Source organism: Erinaceus europaeus, chromosome 14 (genome assembly GCF_950295315.1).
Source record: "Erinaceus europaeus chromosome 14, mEriEur2.1, whole genome shotgun sequence".
NCBI lineage: Eukaryota > Metazoa > Chordata > Mammalia > Eulipotyphla > Erinaceidae > Erinaceus > Erinaceus europaeus.
The window spans coordinates 62634343-62655974 of NC_080175.1; the positions used below are offsets into that span (position 1 = coordinate 62634343).

General features: G+C 36.5%; 1 protein-coding gene across 1 annotated transcript in view; it reads left to right on the plus strand.

Annotated features, from left to right (window-relative positions):
• The window catches only part of NCAM2 (neural cell adhesion molecule 2), a 219167-nt gene that overhangs the window by 26146 nt on the left and 171389 nt on the right, over positions 1-21632 (plus strand). The window contains exon 6 of the mRNA XM_007521286.3: positions 17903-18020. Coding sequence (XP_007521348.2) covers positions 17903-18020 — 118 coding nt within the window. The remainder of the gene's footprint in view (positions 1-17902; positions 18021-21632) is intronic.

A 21632-nucleotide genomic window follows, 5' to 3' on the forward strand; every position in this document is an offset into this window, starting at 1 on the left:
TGAAATTAGCATTCAAGGAAAATCACTTTTTTTTTGTATTTTTTTTCTGTTGCCCTAAAAACTAGCCTGACCTTAAAAGAGATTTTTTTTCTTTGCCTTGAGTACCGTGTTAAAGAATGTTGAAGAGAGTCACAGCTGATCTGCAGGTGCAGACTCATAACATAAATGAGATCTTCAAAAGTACAATTTTTAAACTCTGAAATTTTAGAGTCACTTGTTATTACAGAAAACCAGACGAAAGCAATCAGTGGTTTTATACTACTTAAACAAGCAATTTAAACTGTCATACTTTTGAAATTGAAAAAAAATAACATTAGACATACTTCTAAAATTATTTCTGAGTGTAACTTGGACATTTTATAATTATATCCTTTAACATTTATAGTTTCTTATAAGCATTGATTTTATTATTAAAATTTTCAACTCCATTTACAATACTACTTTTTATTTGCATTCTTATTCACCTAGTATATGGAAAATGCAGGCTGGTATGCTTCAATTTGTATTATATCCAGAGTACAGTTATATACTATTTAATGAGGGGAATACATTTGTGGAATGTATCATCAGGCAGCTTGGTCATTGTACAAGTATCATAGAGTTTAATTACACAGCACAGCCTACTACATGCCTAAGATAAATAATATGGCCCACTGGGACTACCATCAATCATGTGGTCTACTCTTGACTGAAAACATCATTAACAGGGCCAGATAGTGGTGCACCTGGTTAAGCACTCACATTACATTGTACAAGGACCCAGGTTCAGCCTCTGATCCCCACCTACAGGGGAAAAACTTCAAGAGTGGGAAGCAGGGCTGCAGGTGTGTCTCTGTCTCTCTCCCTCCTATCTCCCCCACTCCTCTCAATTTCCCTTAGTCTCTATCCAATAATAAATAAAAAGAAATTTTAAAGAAAAACATCATTAAGACACGCATGAGTATATGAATAGGCTTAAAAGAATATCATTTCCCTCAAGGTCCTTGTGATTTGATATAAATAAAATTTAAACTAATATACTATATACTATAGTTCTTTAATGATTATGGAAAAGCTGCATTAGAAATCTTACTAATAAGTACATTTTATATATAGGCATAGGTTGCTTTATAATCAGAAATTGCCCCGGCCAGTGGGGCGTTAACAGGGGCTAGGAACCCAAGAATCTGGAATGAAAGGAACAGGAGACACAAGAAATGACAGCAAGACAGGATTCTGATCAAGCTGCAAAATTTTATTGTGTTCACAGGCATTATAAGGCTTTGGGGAAGGGGGATTGCAAGAGGAGAAGGAGGAGGGGGAGCAATTATCAGGGTGGAATGTTCCTTGCAACATACAATGGCCGAAACCATGTTTGTTACCACAACTATGTGGTGTGTCACTTGATTTCTGATAAATGGCCTACCTGAGGGGAAATAGAAACTTGTCTCAAGGGCTTCCATTGTTTCAAAGCTTATCTTCTATCAAGCAGAGAAATGGCTCTTGACAAGAAATAATTAATACTACTCTTGAAATACTTGACTTTGTGACCAGTTAAGCAATGAAAGCTGTTATTTTGTAAAACAGAAATAGGTTATCTCAAGTATGGTACTAGAAATGAAGAAATACCCATCTCAGTAGAATTATACTTAATTAACTGTTGTCGTGGTGGTCTGGTGTCGGGCTGCACCGCGGAGAAGAGAGCAGACGTCCAGAGCAAAGGGGTACACAAATCTTTATTATAGAATGGGGGGGTTTGGTTCAGACCACGTGGAGCCAGCCGGCAATGGCTGTCCCCACTACCTGACCACAGGGGGAGAGCAGGGAGCGAGACCTCAGAGAGCGAGAGCTGAGAGCCAGCCCGGGGGGGGGGGGGTGAGGGGGCTTTTTATTGGGCGACAACCAGGGGTGACATGTAGGGCCAGGATTGGTTGAAGGGGGGCAATGCTAGGGTTTCGCGGGGCGTAGTAAAACCTGGGGGCGGAGACTGCATCAGAATAACTCCTCAGCAACAGTTAACCATGTACAAAAACTCTGATTTGAATCCAGGCATCAGGAGCATGGATGATATAGGAGGCTCCAATGATGATAGAATAGACACTATGTTCTCTACTCTCTCTCTCTCTGATATGAAAGCTAATAATAATAAAAAGCCATCCTTGGAGTAGTGTAATTGCTCATGAAAAAGGCCCTGACACCACAAAAACAAACAAACAAACAAATAAATAAATATGGGCTGGACATACCTGGTTAAACATTTATATTACCATATGGAATAATCAGGGTTCAAGTCCCACCCCCCCTGCAGGGGGGACACTTCATGATCAATGAACCAAGTCTGCTGGTGTCTCTTTTTCTCTCTCCCCTCTTCCTCGCTCCTTCCTCTCAACTTTTCTATGTTATAACAAATAAAATAGAAAAATAAAAAGGGAGGGAGGGAGGACATCAGAAGTGGTGGAATCATCCTGTAGTCACTGAGCCCCAGCAATAAACTGGTGGCAAAAACAAAACAAAACTGTGATATGGTGTCAATGACCTTACCTTGTCTTCAAAATCAACTAGGAAATATAAAGGTGTTAAAATATGAGCCTGAGGAAGTGTTTGGAGTTTTAGATTATTTGTAAGGAAGATTTACTGTTTTGAACATAAAGAGAACATCTTAAAAAAAATTTTTACTTATAAAATGGAAACACTGACAAAAACCATAGGATAAGAGGGATACAACTCCACAAAATTCCCACCACCAGAACTCTGTATCCCCTCCCCTCCCCTGATAGCTTCCTATTCTTAACCCTCTGGGAGTATGGACCCCGGGTCACTATGGGGTGCAGAATTTTGAAAGTATCGCTTCTATAATTGCTTCCCCACTGAACATGGGCATTGGCAGGTCGATCCATACTCCTGGCCTGTCTCTCCCTTTTTCTAGTTGGACAAGGCTCTGGGAAAGTGGGGCTCCTGTACATATTGGTGGGGTCGTCTTCCCAGGGAAGTCCGGTTGGCACCATAGTGTCATCTGGAACCTGGTGACTGAAAAAAGAGTTAACATTTAAAGCCAAACAAAGTGTTGACTAACCATGAACCTAAAGGTTTGAACAGTGCAGATGAAGATTTGGGGTCTCTGTTTTGGAAAAAGCTAGTAGGTCTATTTTAGGTATATTCCAAAAAGCCCATGACTTTGTTAGTTTTTGCCTAAGCCTGACATCTCATATACAGGTGGACCTAAGGTATTGTATGGGGAGATGATGTCATGGCTGGAAAAAGGGCTGGAAAGGTGGATCAGGGAAGAGAGTAGCTCCGAAATATGGGAAAAGTGCATAAGTGTCGTTGACTGTAAGCCCCATAGATTTGATCTGGGGCCCATATTCTGTATAGGAGCCTGTGTAACTTCTGCATCCTTGTAGGTCTGTGGTTATGAGTAAGAATGTTCTAAGTTGCACAAATTTCAGGGCCCGTCTTTCTCAGGTGGTAGATAATGTATTTTATGCTGAGCCTTAAGGAAATGAGATTTTAAAAAAAGGTAAAGGCATAGATATGTTCACAGGTAGGTTATTTTAATAATTTGATATATATTTTACCTCATAAATCTGATATTCTGGTTAAAGTTATGTGGTTTCCTTTATGTAGCAAACATTGATGGACTTTTTTTATTGTAAAAATGTCTTCCATAGGGGAGTTGGGCGGTTGCGCAGTGGGTTACGCACATGTGGTATCAAGTGCAAGGATCTACGTAAGGATCCCGGTTCGAGCCCCTGGCTCCCCACCTGCAGGGGAATCACTTAATAAGTGGTGAAGCAGGTCTGCGGGTGTCTTTCTCTCCCCCTTTCTGTCTTCCCCTCCTCTCTCCATTTCTCTCTGTCCTATCCAACGACGGCATCAATAAGAACAACAATAATAACTAAAACAACAAGGGCAACAAAAGGGAATAAATACATAAATAAATATTTTTTTAAAAATGCCTTCCATATGTTTATGTGACTTCTTATATACTTTGATTTAATTATTCTAATTATGATTATTATTTTGAGGTGATGATGTTGAATAAGACTGTTGATGTTCAGGGGGAATAATATCATACAATTGAAGAACAAAAGCAAATGAAAAGTGTCTTCCTGCCTGATGATACAGAAACATGCTTTGTTTTTGTCACACCAGTTTTTCTGCATAAAAGGCATTTGTGTTTTATTGCACAATCTGGGGCTGGAGTCTTTTCAATTAGATCAAGCCTCCATTTTCTAGGGGCTATCTTTCTTTTATATGGATGGGTGTGGGAAAGGCAGGAAGATCATGAGTTACATCACCCCACCTTGCACAACTCTTCTCCTTCCCAGAGCTCTTCTCATCACTAAGGCCATGGCCCCATCCATCCTTTAGACAAAGCCTCAGTTATTTATTGTAACAAAGTGGTGAGAAATTTGATGGTGGTGAGTTATTTCAGGCCTTAATCCTAGCATATCATTGACTAGAATGAATTTCAAATTCTAGTATAGTGACTTGAGCATTGGATTAGGAAGCATGAAGTCCTGAGTTGGATCCTTGACACTGTATCAGCCAGAATAGTGCTCTGATTCTCTCTCCTCCCCCACTTTTCCAGCTTCATGGGAATTCAATACATGAAATCTTTGAAATATATGTATATGTGTATATATATATATATATATATTTCTGGCTACCAGCCACCCTGTCTCCCACAACCATACTAGACAAAGCCCAGACCTCTTGGAATTTGGTGTTAACTCCTTAAAATGTATGTTGGAACATCTCACCACCAAAAAACTGTCATTTTTTTTTCCACTGAGCCCTCATACCTTAGTAAAGTTGGACCTACATCCATAGACTGCTTATGTTTCACACTGTTCACTTATTTGTTTCTTATATCACACACATGAACAAGATCATCTGGGATTTCTTTGACTTATCTCACTTAGCATGATAGCTTCCAGTTCTCTCCATGCTGTAGGAAAAGACAAGATTTCATCTTTTATTACAGTTGAGTGAAATCCTTTAGTGTACCTGTTTTCACCATGCTGGTAACCTTTTTTACTAAGCTCTCAGTGACTACCTTTCATTGTTACATGTCATTACATATCTATTATGCATTTTCTAAACTGACTGGCTATTTCTTTTATAAATTACTGAACACTTTGGACTGGTTAATTAATTAATTACATGCTTACTTAAACTCAAATTATCCCTCCTTCTTTACTCTGTTGTATCTTTACCTGACCATATTCTTATCCCTTGGTTTAAAGAAATGTCCTCTAAGACTACTCAGAAAAATGCTCATATAGCTGGAAGGCCTGGACATAGCATTTAAATCTAGCATATAAGCACTACATAGTTATTTTTATAAAATGCTCTTTTTAGGTGTAATGATTCATTACTTTTGGACTCTTTTGTAAATCTGTGAGAAATGATTCACTCACAGCTGGTTCAAACTAGTAGTAATGGAGGCAAGAACAATTGAAAGTGGATGAAAAACACCTAGTAGTGTAATTTTAAAGTAATTGTGTCTTTAGACTTCCTTTGAAATTAAAATCAAGGGTGACTGGTAATGCCCATATAACACTGTGTGAGTAGTTCTGCAGATCTGGATCTATGGTGCACTTTGTTACTAAAGTGACCCTCTGACAGTGATTTTAAATTTTCAACCATTTCTAGTCATTATTTAAAATAAGGAAATAATTTTTGTTTTATCAAAAGTGAAATGCCAGGGTTTTTTTTTTTTCTTTAAATTGTATGCACTGTTGCACAATGAACAGCATGAATGTATGAAGCAGGGAAATAGTCTCTGATATGTAATTGATTCAGCTATGGAGAGAGATATTTTAAATCAGTTGATGACAGAAAATCATGAGGGAATTGGTGATTTATGACAGTAGCACTAAATACTGTTTTGTAAATACTCAATAATAAAGGTTTATCAAAACCTGAACAATTTCTAGTCTCATTCTACATGATGTGATCCCATTAAATCTCAAAAGTTAGAAATCTGGAGATAAAATAAATAGCTTTTCTTGATTCATATCCAACCATTACTTTAGATAGCATTAGTTATTTTGACAACTAGAATGAAACTTAAGAAACTAAGTAAATCACCATTTCAATAAAGATATGGGCCTACATTTCTGTGCAGTTTATCTTCAACATAAATAATTGTGAGAGTACTTTAAAAAATAGAATGTTTGGGAGTCAGGCGGTAGCACAGCGAGTTAAACACACGTGGCGCAAAGTGCAAGGACTGGCATAAGGATCCCAGTTTCAGCCCCCCTCCCCCGCTCCCCACGTGTAGAGGAGTCGCTTCACAAGTAGTGCAGCAGGTCTGCAGGTGCCTATCTTTCTCTCCCCTTCTCTGTATTCCCCTCCTCTCTCCATTTCTCTCTGTCCTACCCAACAACGACTCAATAACTACAACAATAAAACAACAAAGGCGGCAAAAGGAAATAAGTAAATATAAAAAAATAGAATATTTTACCTTTTTTTTCATTCTGCATTACTCTTTTGCCCAGGATTTACTAAATAGCCATTTGTTAAAAGCTACAGAATGACATTTATTCATTGTATACTATGTTCTTTTTATAGCTGATGGAGATGAAAAGAAAAAAAAACTTTCATAACTCATTTCCTGAAGATAGCCTTTTGTCTTTCACATAGAGATTGGCCTTTGCATTTTTTTTTCTCTAACATCTGGCTAATAAGTACAGAAGTGGACCCTGTAATTTGTAAAAATATTATCAACAATGAAAACTAAGAAATCAACAGAGGGCCACAATATATACTGATCAATAAAATTGATCAGTAAAGTTAGTTATTGTGAAGGTTACATCTACTTTGTAGATATAAATGCTATTCAATTCAATAATATCTAAATTGTTTCTGAATAGCAGGCACATGTTTTGTTCTGCATGATGTGCTTCAAAAGAAGACAACTTGAAATTCAATGTCAATTTTCTATTCATAACGAGGGCGTCCATGGTAAATTTCTCTTGCCTTCTTTGTATTGGTTTGGATCATATTGATGAGGTAGCCAGGGGCAAGGATATGGCCAATGGACTGGATTATATGAAAAAAAAATCACAAAACAGGGTGAGGAAAGAGGCAAGGATGGGTGATTTATTGAAAATACATTAACCAGAGAGATACAGTAGACAGGAAGCATAGAGAAGCCAATTGTAAGGAGGCAACAAAAACCTGTCATTTACCAAGACTTTTTATAGCTGGTTCACAATGGTATTTTTCATCTGTTTGTTTACTTCTCATTTATTTTTCAAGTCATCTCTACCATGATCAGTGTTCCATTCTTTTAAGATGGTGACATCTCTCCTCATCGTTCTAGTTGGATATACATTGTAAAAACAGGACACAAGGATAAAATATACATGGCAAAAACAGGACATAATAGAAAGTGTGCACTATCATATAAATAAGACATGAGGATTTAAAATTTTAATGTGTTGGGAAGTGTGTTGTCAGTCTTCATAGGGTGGGTCAAATTGCCTTATTTGATATTATTAATTTAAATTAGGTCTTGACAATTTCTGTGCCATCTAATGAGAGCATTAAGTACCCAAAACATATACATTCGTTGATAGTAGACTACAACTGAGAGGCAGACTGAATTCAATTTAAGTCAGATATGAGTTAAATAAACATCTAATTGTATGTGAAACTATCTGCTTATAATAGTTTATACTTTAAATATAGTATGTTTTTCTCCATTATATTTATACATCTGGTTATTCTATAGAGAGTGAAATTTCTGTATAAAATATACTTCCCTTTGTTGAGTCAGGAAATAGGGAGAGCTTGAGAGCACAGATACTTTGCTGCGTCTTGTTTGCATCCATGTGAAGTAGGGACTTGAAGCCAGGCAGTGGTGCACCTGGTAAAGCACACACACTGCAATGCTTAAGGACCCATGTTCAAGCCCCTAGTCCAAACTTGCAGGGGGAAAGCTTCTCTGGTGGTGAAGTAGTGCTGCAGGTGTTTCCCTGTCTTTATCACTCACTCTGCTCTTAATTTCTCTTTGTCTTTATCCAATAATACATTGAATTAAATTAAAGAAACTTGAGCACAAAGAATATCTTTGCACACTGTGGGAGCAGTTTTGGTAAGGCAACCACACCTGGCTTGCAATGTCATCAGGCAAATAGGAAGCTGGCCTTTATGGAATCTTCCCAGGGCCTCAGGACCTTTTTCCTCATTCGAACTTCACTTCTATAGGATTTTTTTTTAACCTCATAACTTAATAAAAGAAGATTGGAATCTGCATACTGATCATGAGCATTATCCTGCAATTCTTTCAAAGACTCCTGAAAGGAACCCTAGCTGGAGGGAGCTGAGGATGGGGCAACCCCTCCCCTCTCCCAATACCTCCTCTAACTCCTCTTCTTGTCTCTACCCTTTCTTTGCTTTCCCTTTGTCCTATATAAGACTTATTTCAGGCATCATCTTTTAACAACCTTGTCTTAAGTTCAGCTACCTTATTGCATGGTGTCTTCCCATGAGATGTTATGACACTGCTTTCAACTCTAAAATATGTTCCCGTCTAGTTATTTGAAAGGTCTCACCAGATTATACAAAGAATGCTCATGTATAGGTTTTGTTTTAAAAACAAATTATGTGGTTCAGCAAGAGGAAAAGCATGCAGACAAACATCAGTCTTCAGATGATAACCCCAAGAGCCAGATTCCCAAGAGCCTTGTTTTCCCACAGTGTCTACAAGTTTGAACTCTCAGGATCTGAGAAGAATATCAAAGAAGCTCTCAGTGGGGATCTTTTAACAATTCAAAGCAGACCTGCAAAATAGTTAACCCAGATGCAAACTATCAGTACAGAAAATGCTCTGGGGACTGCCATAGGCAATCTTTGGTTCATCAGAAATTCCAAAGTCTTTGTCTTTGTCAAAAATCAAATACCAGACATCTAAGTAATCCCAGGTATATTTTAGGACTTTTCCAGCTGAGCTATAAACTAACTCCATATCTGCCACCTAGCAGAGAAGCTTTCATGTGGACATCTATCAGTGTACCATTTGTGTGAAACAATCTCACAAAAGTGTGCTCTAATGCTTTAAGAACAAAGGTAATGAAAACGACTGAAAACAAAACAATGATTTCATCCTCCTCCCAAAAAGTTACCACAGGTTATTTGTAAGAGAAACAAAGTATCTTAAACTGTATTAAGCGAATTCACTACCCAATGGGGAAGGAAGAAAATGGATTTCTCAAATCATCCCCTCTTATATGTGTAGTCTCTTTCTCTCACTTCCTTGTATGTGCAAAATTCCAGGTTTTGAGAGTCTTAAATTAACAGCTGATCTTGCAAAGATAGTATGCAGGAATGATCAAATTAGTTCCTTTTTTTTCAATATATACACATGTAAGCTAGAGTTACTTTCATAACAATAGTGGACAATAATAGATGTAAACCAAAGTTCTTTCCTTAACAATAATGGATGCAAACTACAATTTCTTAAAGATACTTTTAAAACCCTTCTTATTCAGTTATAGTAGTACCTTTTATTTATTTTATTTTTGTTTTATTTTTAAATTTATTTATAAGATAAAAAGTATTGACAAGGCCATAAGAGGTGTACAATTCCACTACCAGAGTTCTGTATCCCATTATTTATTTATTTATTTTTACTAGAACATTGCTTAGCTCTGGCTTAATGGTGGCACAGGACACTGAACCTAAGACTTTGGAGCCCCAGGCATGAGAGTTTCTTCTTATCACCAGTATGCTATCTACCTTCCATAAGTAATAGTAGTGTTGAAGGACAAGGTACCACCCAGAAAATAGGATTGGTTACAGGTGTGGCTTAGAAAGGTGGAGGTGGGGCTTGGGTTTTAAAAAGCTGCATGGATCTTTGAGCTTTCTCTCTCTGCCATGATCTTTATCTCTCTCTCTGGACATGGTCACCATGTGCTCTGTTCTCTCTCTCTCTCTGTCTCTCTCTCTCTCATTCTAACATGTGAATGTTCTCAATTTTCCTTAATAAAAGTTTAAGATACCTGGAAATCATGTTCTCTCCTCAATTCTTTCTTGAGAAAATGTGTGACGGACCTTTATTATTGGGAGAACAAATGCCTCCCCACTTCCCTCAAAAGAGTAGTACTCTATAGCTTCTTCTTGAGCATCCTGTAATTTTAAATATTGAAAAGTGGTGATAGCTTTAGGGATCCTATCTTCAGTTAAAAATAGTTTTAACTTATTTTGTACAAAATGGCATTATTTTTCACAAAAAGATACTTTAATTATTATTAATGCATTACTTTTTTCTCCTTAAAATGTAAAGCAGGTGTGGTCCAGGAAGTGGTGCAGTGGATACAGCATTGGACCCTCAAGCATAAGGTTATAAATTCAATCCCTGGCAGCACTTGTACCAGAGTGATGTCTGGTTCTTTCTCTGTGTGTGTCCTCCTGTCTTTCTCATTAATAAATAAAATCTAAAAAAAAAAGTAGAACAGGTATGTATAAACTTTGGGATTAGTGGATATATTTAGTATCATGATTGTAACAAAATGCCACAATCATGGTACTGAGTATATTCATTAACCACAAATGTTTTTAAGTTTTATTTAAAAAAAAAAGTCATGCAGCATGTACTCAGTATATATGTATTTAAAGCTCTTTGAAAAAAATTATACTATACACCAGGGTGCCAATGATCGTTCCAACACCTTTTATCCCTTTGCCCACCCCCACCCAGAGTACTTTGCTTTGATACAGTATATCACACTCAGTCCGAATTTCACCTTTCATTTTTATTTTATGTCCTTGTTTCTTAAGTTCTACCTACAACTGTGATCATCTGGTATTTATCCTTCTCCTTTTGTCTTACCTCACTTTACATGTTTCCTCCAAGGTTCCATCTAAGAGGAGGCAAAAGAAATAACATTTCTTTAAATATTTGTAATTTGAATTATCAGTTTATGTTGTACTAAGTTTGTATCCAAGGTGATATCAGAACTCTCTGGCTTAAGAAGTATTTTCATTTGTAAAGAGTTGAGATTATGGAATACACAGAAGAAAATATTAACAGAACACTCTGATGTAAAGTTTAGAAATGTTTTCAGAGCCAGAAATTCAATAGCAGGAAAACTATAACAAACATAAAACAATGCAATTATACCAAATTGGAAACTTTCAGCATAGCCAAAGGAATCATTATCAAAATCCTACTGAATGGAAGACAATATATGAACTCAGGAGATGAGAAATTATAGCCATGTGTCAACAACTACTGTAAACCTTCAATAAGAGACTACAAGAAAAGAAAAATACCTCACAAAATTCTTCAACCAAATAAATAAATAGATAAATACATGAATAAAGTGACTATCTGAACACTTTACTAAAGATGATATATAGAGGCCTGGGGAGACAGCATAATGCTTATGCACAAAAACTTTCATGCTTGAGGCTCTCAGGTCCCAGGTTGAATTCCCAGGACCACAAAAAGTTAGAGTTGAACAATGCTCTGGTCTTTCTCTCTGTGTCTTTGTCTCTGTATCTCTATCTCTTTTTCTCCTTAAAATAAAAAATTAAACTTTTTTTTTTTTTTTACCTCCAGGGTTATCACTGGTGTTGGGTGCCAGCACTATGAATTCACTGCTCCTGGAGGCTATTTTTCCCATTTTGTTGTGCTTGCTGTTGCCCTTGTGGTTGTTATAGCTGTTGTTGTTGGATAAGACAAAGAGCTTTTTTTTTTTTAAAGAACATATAAAGATGGCAAATTAGAACATGAAAAATTGTTATCACTCATCTCAGAAATGCTAATTAACAATGAAATGCTACTTAACTGAACTTGTGAGAATGATCAACATCACCAAGGAGAGAAACAAGTATCATAAACAATGGAAAGGAAAAGAATTATTTTACATCATCAAAACACAGGTAATAGTGCAAAGTAGTCCAACCCCAGTGTGCAGAGTCATCAAAGTACTAAACATGTATATGTCCCAGAGTTTCACTCTGTTCTTCCTCCCTCACTCTATCCCTCCCTCTCACTTTCATTAATTTATAAATACATAATTTAAAAAGAGACTCATAAGTAGCATAGTGGTTAAGATGATGGTGTCTCAAGCTGGGTGGTAGCATACCTGGTTGAGTACACATGTTACAATGCACAAGGAACTAGGTAGGTTCAAGCCCCCCAGTCCACACTGTAGGGAGAAAGCTTTACAAGTGCTGCAGCAATGTTGCAGGTGTCTCTCTGTCTCTCTCCTTCTCTATCACCTCTTTCCCCCTCAATTTCTGGCTTTCTTTATCCAATAAATAAATCAATTAAAAATAACAAAAAAAATCTTGGTCTCTCAAACATGAGGTCCTAAATTCAATCCCTGGTATCACATAGGCCAGATTTGTGCTTTTATTCTCTCTCACTCTCTCTGTTTTAATAAATATTTTAATAAATGAAAATAATTTAAATATAGTTACTTTGTGATATGGAAGTTCCTCTCCTAAATATCTGCCTGTCAAACTCTAAAATGTATACAAAGATATTTTAGCCAAGTCTTGGAACCAACCCACATGCCCAATGGCAGAGTAATGGGTAAAGAATATCTGTGGCATAATAGAATATTACTGTAAGAAAGAATGAGACCTTGTTTTTTCACTATAATATCTGTGGAAGTGGAAGGGATTCTGCTAAATGAAATAAGAATAAAAATAAATGCAAGATGATCTCACTCATATGGGATTCCAAACACAACTTGATATTTATCAGCAGATCTGAAGATACAAATGGGTAAGAGAAGAGAGGCATAAGAGGAAGTTAAAGGGAAAATTACCTGTGGTAGAAGAAGACGACGCTTTGATACCAGGCAGAATATTCTGCTATATATTTAGAGTCCTGTGAAATTGAACCCCTTGGGAGTCGGGTGGTAACACAGCGGGATAAGCACAGCAGAGCGCAAGGACCTGCAAAAGGATCCTGGTTCGAGCCCCAGCTCCCTACCTGCAGGGGAGTTGTGTCACAAGTGGTGAAGCAGGTCTGTAGGTGTCTATTGTTTTTGTCTTCATATTTGGTGTCATATTTAAGAAAGTACTGCCAAGGGAGCCGGGCGGTAGTGCAGAGTGTTAAGTACATGTGGCGCAAAGCTCAAGGACAGGCATAAGGATCCAGGTTCAAGGCCCCAGCTCCCTACGTGCAGGGGAGTCGATTCACAGGCGGTGAAGCTGGTCTACAGGTGTCTGTCTTTCTCTCCTCCTCTCTGTCTTCCCCTTCTCTCTCCATTTCTCTCTGTCCTATCCAACAACAATGGCATCAATAACAACAATAAAAAAACAAAAGGGCAACAAAAGGGAATAAATAAATATATAAAAGAGAAAGTACTGCTAAATCTGTCATAAAGTTTTTGCTGTATATATTCTTCTAAGATTCTTAGTTTATGTCATTGATTTCATTTTATTTAATTCTTAATGTTAAATATGAGTATTTAATTTATTTTGAATATAGTCACTTTCCACAGCACCATTTTTTTTAAACAGGGTGGGAAAGGAGGTGGGGTATTTTATTTTCAAAGATTTTATTTATTTATTAATGAGGAAGATAGGAGGAAAGAGAAAGAACCAGACATCACTCTGGCACATGTGCTGCTGGGGATCGAACTCAGGACCTCATGCTTGAGAATCCAAAGATTTATCACTGCGCTACCTCCCAGACCACCCCAGCACCATTTTTTAAAGACTGTCTTTTTCTACATCTATTAGTCCTGTATCCTTGTTAAAAATCATTTTTCAGGGGACCGGGTGGTCGCACACCTGGTTGGGTGCATATGTTACAATGAACAAGAACTTGGGTTCAAGCCCCTGGTCTCCACCTACAGGGGGAAAGCTTCAAAAAATGGTAAACCAGGGTTGTAGATGTCTCTCTGTCTCTCTCCCTCTCTATTTACCCCTTCCTCTCAATTGCTGACAGTCTCTAACCATTAAATAAAGATAATATATTAAGATCATTTTCGGTGTATTTGAATACATTTCATTTTTCAGTGTATTTTAATTCATTTCATTGGTCTATATGTCTGGCTTCTGAATGACAGAATGCAGTGGTCTTTTTTCTTTTAACCTTATGTTGCTTTGACATGAGTTTTTAAAATGAGGAACTATATTGTCTTTTTTTTTTTTTTTTGTCCTTTGATATTTCTTAAACATTTTATGATGAAGTCAGACTAATAGTGCTGGGAAGGGTATGTGCCATGTTTTGTCATGTGTAAGTTCCAGATTCAAACCCTGCACCACTTGTGGGAGCTTTACGACAAGAAGAAAGCTCCAGTGCTATACTGTCGATCTTTCTCTTACTCCCTCTCCTTCTCCATTTCCATCTCAGTCTCTTTTCCTCTCTTCCTTTGTGAATGAATAATTTGTTTTGGAGTGGTGAAATCATGCATGTGTGAAATCAAATCTTCACAAAGCAAAACAAAATGGATACATATATATATATATGTATGTATGTTATAATTTTAATATTGATTGCAATGAATCTGTACACTAGAGTACTGATAGCTAACAATATTAAATATTCCATTCCAAGCATGTAGAATGTAGTTACTTTTATTTATGTCTTAATTATTTTCCTGGATACATTACACTTATCATTATACACATTAAATTGCTTTGTTAATTTATAATTTTATTATATATTTTAATTTGGAATTTTGTGCTTTTCATGCCAGGATTTTGGTTATTAACATATAGATAGGCAACTGATTTTTGTGTGATAACTTTGTAATTTTCTAATGCACTAAATTAATGTCATGGTTCTAAAATGTTTGGTATCCTTTAATGATTTCCACATACAAATTTATATCATCTGTGAACAGAGATAATTTAACTTCTTCCTTTCCAGTTCAGTTACCTTCTACTTCTTTCCCCTGCTGAAAAACTCAGGTAAAACTTTTAAGCATAATGTGAATAAAAATGACAAAAGTAGGTGTCACTACCTTCTTCATGATCTTAAAGGAAATTCTACTTCTGCTTGTATTTTCTATTTCTTGTAGTCATTTTGTCCCTCATTTCTGCACCCCTGTCTTTTTCTTTTTCCCATTTAGTTGATTGTGGCATTTCTAAATGTTTTCATTCTCTTTTGACTATATTATCTATTTTCTTTGTGGTTATTCATGATTTTGAACATGGCATTTTAAAATTACAACACTCAAATTCAGATTTCTACCACTTAATTATAACAGCTTACAAAATTGTGTTCTTTAATAGCTCCATTGTTATCTATGTTGGCAGTTACTATCAAAATTTATGTATTTTTTTTGTTAAAAGGAAGAAATTTTTATGATTTATTATGTTCAGTTACAATTCTGGTTAGCAGGCTATATAGTTGGTTCATAGACAGTCTCTCTATCTACTCCAAAAATGTGCCTTCTGTTGCTACTTATAATTCATTTGCATGAAAAGTAATTATTGATGCTAAAGTCTCTCATTTTATTATTTGTTTTTTCTTTGTTGTATTTCCCATTACTGCTTCTGATTGTGTTTTAAATTGAGCATGGGGGAGGGGGGGATTGATGGTTCCCAGTACAGTTGTTGACACATGGGTATTTCTCATGTCTCCATGATGGGTGTCTGCAGGACACTCTCATCCTCAATTTAGGTCTTGTTCCATTATCATATATCAGGATCTCAAAGTCTCCATGTGCCCCAGTCCCTCCCCAAATTCCTTTGCTTTTGTGCCATACACTAAACCCAGTTCGTTTTACTTTGTTTTTTCCCTTTGTGTTCTTGTTTCTTCAGTTCTGCCTGCCAGTGAGTGAGATAATCCCATACTCACCCTTCTTTTTTTTTGGCTTATAAATATGACTAATGTTAATAGGTCAAGTAATATTATATATATACAAATAATATATTTATATACACACATATAATATATATATATATATATATATATATATATATATATTCCACAAGCTTAAACTGACTAATCTTATTTAATTCATTAGTCTTTTAAATTATGTAGAAAAATGTGGAGTTGCAAGTAACTGTTACAATACTAGTAGTTTTTATTCTGATGATGTTTAAATATATTTTTTCTTAATTCATCTGAAAATTAGAACTGTAGCTACAAACCATTACTTCCACATCCATTAGTGAGATATCCCACCCAGTAAGCAATCTCTTCAGCCCCTGTGCTGATTTCTCTTAACTTCAAAACTTTTCCATCATTTATGCCATACTCTTTGTCTTCTGGAAAATATTTGAAGGAAAGTGGCTGAAGGAAAAGTGCAAAACAGAGGAGACATGGAGGGGGTGGGGAAAGTTAATGTGGTGGAGTGTACGCTTTGCTATATACAAGGACTTGGGTATAAGTCCCTATATCACATAGGAGCACCATTCATGGTGCTACTGGAAAAATATTTAAATATAATCACACTTCTAAGAATCTGTCTAATCTTATAATTTAAGATGTGCATATAACAAACCAATTATGATTAATTGCATAAAATGCAATTTCATTTTCTATTGAAAATCACAAAAGTGTACATTGTTTTTTAAAAAATGCTTTGCTTTGAAATTTTAGTTACCATTATAGATGTTATTAATTTGGTTATTGCAAACAGTGCATTTCAGTAACAATTTCAACATGTCTGTAGTGTGCAGCCCACACAGTTCTTTTGCAGTGTAACTTGTTAGAAAATGAGGGAGCTTAATTTTAAAGCTGAATTGTTCGTGAAAAACATTTCATACTCTCCATGGCTGAAGCAGTTTCTCTTCATAAAATGTTCTATAGTTGTTTCAAGAAATTAAGTGTAGTTAGTCAGAAAGAACATTATGGTTTGACACTTAATTTGAAAGCCCTGTCTTGGGGTAGTGAATGATGACTTATAGAACTGCATACACCAATGAGAATCCAAATAGGAAATCCACTTATGCACCAAGGAGATGTCAGTCTTGATGTAAACCATGGTGGTATTGGATATTTCCTCTCTTTTCATGAGAAATCAATCAATCAATCTGTCTGTCTGTCTGTCTGCCTATCATCTATTTGTATGTATGTGTGTGTATTTCTGAATTGTCTAAATGTCATCTCTTTGTCTATATTTTCTTGTTTAGTGTATTAAAATAATAAAGCAGCAATATACTTGCTATACATTAAAAGGCATACTAATAATTTTAAAGTCATTGTACTGTGCAGCCAGGTCTCTTCTATTGATGTAATTACACACTGAGCTAGAATATTTTACAACTTAACCTTAAGGAGGCCAGGCAGTGTTACAGCCAGTGGTGTGTGGATGTTACAGTGTACAAAGACTGGCTTCAAGTCCCTGGTTCCCAACTACAGAAGGGAAGCTTCAAGACTGGTGAAACAGTGCTATAAGGTGTCTTTTTCTCTCCCCCATTCTCTTCCAATTTCTCTCTATATCCAAATTAAATAAATTTTAGGAAGTTGGGCGGTAGCACAGAAGGTTAAGTGCATGTGGGGCAAAGCACAAGGAATGGCGTAAGATATCTGGTTCGAGCCCCCAGTTCCCCACCTGCAGGAGAATCACTTCACAGGCAGTGAAGCAGGTCTGCAGGTGTCTTGTCTTTCTCTCCATCTCTCTATCTTCCCCTCCTCTCTCCATTTCTCTCTTTCCTAACAATGATGACATCATTAACAACAATAATAATAATTACACCAATAAAAAAACTACAAGGACAACAAAAGGGAAAATAAATAAAAATAAACAAATTTTAAAATATTTAAAACAACATTAAAATAATACTACATAGGCCCAAGAAAACAGCTCAGTGAAGAGCAAAGGACTTGCATGCTTAAGGTCCCAGAGACACCTGACTCAGTACCGGGTACAGCCATCAGCCAAAGTTCTAGTCTCTCACAAATTTATCAATTCAGAGTGAAAAAAAAGTCCTAACAGTGTTGATGAAATATTTTTCATCTCTATTTAACCTGCATTCATCTCTCTTTCAGTGCCACCAGCAATCACAATGACTCAGAAGTCCTTTAATGCCACAGCAGAAAGAGGAGAAGAGATGACATTCTCTTGCAGGGCCTCTGGCTCTCCTGAGCCCACCATCTCCTGGTATAGGTAGGTGACACTTCCAGTGCAATTAACCTTGGGACCATAATCCAGTTTACAGGAAAATAAAAATAAACCACATAACACACACACACACACACACAGTATTATCATCAAGAAAAAAAAGGTGTCTTTGAAACTCATATTATGAGCCTTTAATTTTCAGTTAAATTGGTTAACCAACATAGCAATTTAATGTAAGCTAATGACTACAAGCGTATCTGTTCGTCATTCTGCCAATAAAAGCATATTGCAAACCAAAAGGACCCAGGAGCCGTGTGACTTGCACAATCATTTCTTGTTACTGTTAGAGAATAATTAAAAATAGTAATGCACTGAGGGCACTATGTTGGTGTGAAAAAAAACTGTATTTCATCAATTTATAATACCTGTTACATAGAATTCTAAATCTTCTGATTGATAGTTAACATACACACACAAATGTACACATGTATCTTATTTGGAATGTTATTTGGTAACATCAAACAGACTTAAAAGTTTCATTCCTTTATACTGTGGCTTATACTGCTGGAAGGTATACTATGAAGCTCAAAAATAGACAATCCTGTAAATATGCATTAGTTATCCACTCAACTTACAACTCATACATAGCTGCAAATATTTATAGAATCACTTCAGTGTTTCATAAACACTTTTGTGGAACAATAGTCACAAGAAAATAATTAGTAAAAATGCACTCAAATTGCAAAATTATCAGACTTTTAAATTAAACCATATTTTGTAGATAGCAACTGAAATTCAATATTATATTTTATTACTTTTTGAATACTTAGTAATATCTTCAAATTTAAAATATGTATTTCCCATCATGGCTAAGAATATACAAGATATATTTCTAAGATTAAGTTTTGCTTAAAGTTCTCATAGACATTTGTTGGGTTGCGTGGCAGGAGAGAGAAGAGACCAGGAACTCATGGTGGAGTGGGAACACAAATCTTTATTCATGCAGACGTCCCAGAGTTGGGTATGAGCACAGCAGATTTAGGCCACATGGAGCTAGCAAAATGGCCACCTCCCACTATGCACGCCAGCCCTTCTCTAGGTTGGGACACAGAAGAGAAAGAGAGAGATAGAGAGAGAGATAGGGAGAGAGAGAGAGAGAGAGAGAGAGAAGAAGAAGAAGAAGAAGAAGAAGAAGAAGAAGAAGAAGAAGAAGAAGAAGAAGAAGAAGAAGAAGAAGAAGAAGAAGGAGAAGAAGAAGAAGAAGAGGAGGAAGAAGAAGAAAAAGAAGAATACGAGGAGGAGGAGGAGGAGGAGGAGGAAGAAGGAGAAAAGAGTGGGAAACAGAAGTGACTTTTTTTTTTTTTTTTTTTTTTTTTTTTTTTTTTTATTTATTTATTTTCCCTTTGTTTTTGCCCTTGTTGTTTTATTGTTGTAGTCATTATTGTTGTTGTTATTGATGCCTTCGTTGTTGGATAGGACAGAGAGAAATGGAGAGAGGAGGGGGAGACAGGGAGAGAGAAAGATAGACACCTGCAGACCTGCTTCACCGCTTGTGAAGCGACTTCCCTGCAGGTGGGGAGCCAGGGGCTTGAACCGAGACCCTTATGCCGGTCCTTGTGCTTTGCGCCACCTGCGCTTAACCACTGCGCTACCGCCTGACTCCCAGAAGTGACTTTTATAGAAGAATTTCAAAAGTGGCAAGGTGGGGCGGAATTGGCTAGGGAAGAGGGTGGAGAAAAGAAAAAGGCATTCTGGGAAGGTAGAAAGCTGGCAGGATGAGCACTACCCTGAGGGGATAACATGGTGGGGATCTTTCAGGCAAAAGAATGATTATGTATATTGACTATTGTGTCAGCAATGGAGCATGGGGAGGGCACTGGCTTTAAGGCCCAACATCATTAATTCCTTTGTGACACACATATATACTGAAACTTATATACCTATATCTTTATGAAAAAATTAGACATAAAATATTAACATATTCAGCCCAGATAATTTTTTTCAGGTGTTTTTTCTCTTTCTTTCTTTCTTTCTTTCTTTCTTTTTTTTCTTTTTTTCTTTGTTTCTTTCCCTCCAGGATTATGACTGGGCTCTGTGCTGGAAGTATACACTACTCCAGGCAGCCATTTTTTCCCATTTTATTGGATAGGACAGAAAGAAATTGATAGAGGATGGGGGATATAGAGAGGAAGAGAGAAAGATAGATACCTGGAGACCTGCTTCACCACTGGTGAAGCGTAACTCCTGCAGGTGCGTGGGTCCTTGCATTTAGTACTATTTGCACTTAACAGGGTGCACCAACCGCCCCCCTCAGGTTTCTGTAACAGCCATTGTTAGGTCAAATTACAGCACACAAAAATGTTTTGCATAGTTTACTACAATGAATAATGTTCAAAATCATATTTTTCATTTTGTTTTTCCAGGAACTTCTATTATATATAGTTTGTTCTTTCTTCAAATTTCTCATACATTTAGTTGGACATATAGTTGTGTAGACTAGTAATAAATAGGATTCAGAGTAAAATAGTGTAAGGATTCTTTTTTTTGTTTTTTGAGGTCAAGCTGGTTTTTAATATTATATGTGTTTTTAAAGAGACAAATACAGATTTCAGCAGATTACTTTAGGTGTTTCCACATCATGTGTCCAACACCATGGTGTCAATATCCTTCATCCTTACCCTTAACCTGTCCCAACTAGTGACCTTTGTTCTGTGTAATATTTGGTTATAGAGTAGATAAAAAACAAAACAAATGTGGTTTTTTTTTTAGTGAAAAATAAAGATTAGAATCTAAACAGAAGATTATCTCAGTCAAAGAGAGAGGAGAAAGTAAGTTTGACAGAGCTCATCTGGATAGTACATCTATCATTTTCATCATGTAAGGAACCCAGGTTCAAGCTTGGTCCCCACAACTTTGAAGCAAACTTTGATAACATGGTGTCTTTCCCTCTCTCTTGTCTTCTGCCCCTTTTTTCTTTCTTTCTTTCTTTCTTTCTTTCTTTCTTTCTTTCTTTCTTTCTTTCTTTCTTTTTCTTTCCTTTTTTCTTTCCTTCTTTCTTTCCTTCTTTCTTTCTTTCCTTCTCTCTCTCTCTCTCGTTCTCTCTCTCTCTCTCTGTCTTTCTCTCTTTCTTCTTTTTTGCCTCCTGGGCTGTCACTGGAGTTTGCTGTTGGCACTACCAATCCTCTGCTCCTGGAGGTCATCTTTTCCATTTTTTATTGAATAGGACAGAGAGAAATTGAGAGTGGAGGGGAAGATAGAGATGGGGAGAGAATGATAGATTCCTATAGACCTGCTTCATTGCTTGTGAAGCAACCCCCTAGCAGGTGGGAAGCCTGGTGATGGAAAGAGAATCATTGTGCCAGTCCTTGCACTTCATACTGTGTGTGCTTAAATGGATGTTCTGCCACACAGCACCCCAGCCTCTCTTTCTAGCTGAAAAATTCTACCCAGAAAGATGAAGCTTCATTAATGGAGAAAAATCCAGTGCTGAAAATTATCTACTTTATCTATAATGGTTTCTTCTTGTCATTAAGTAAATGAAATATTTTGCATAACTCTCATAACATTAAACATATTCACATAGCTCATCTTACACTTTTATTGGCAGTACTTACCTGCAATATAAATTGATTATTTGTAGTACATTCTTTGAAAGTT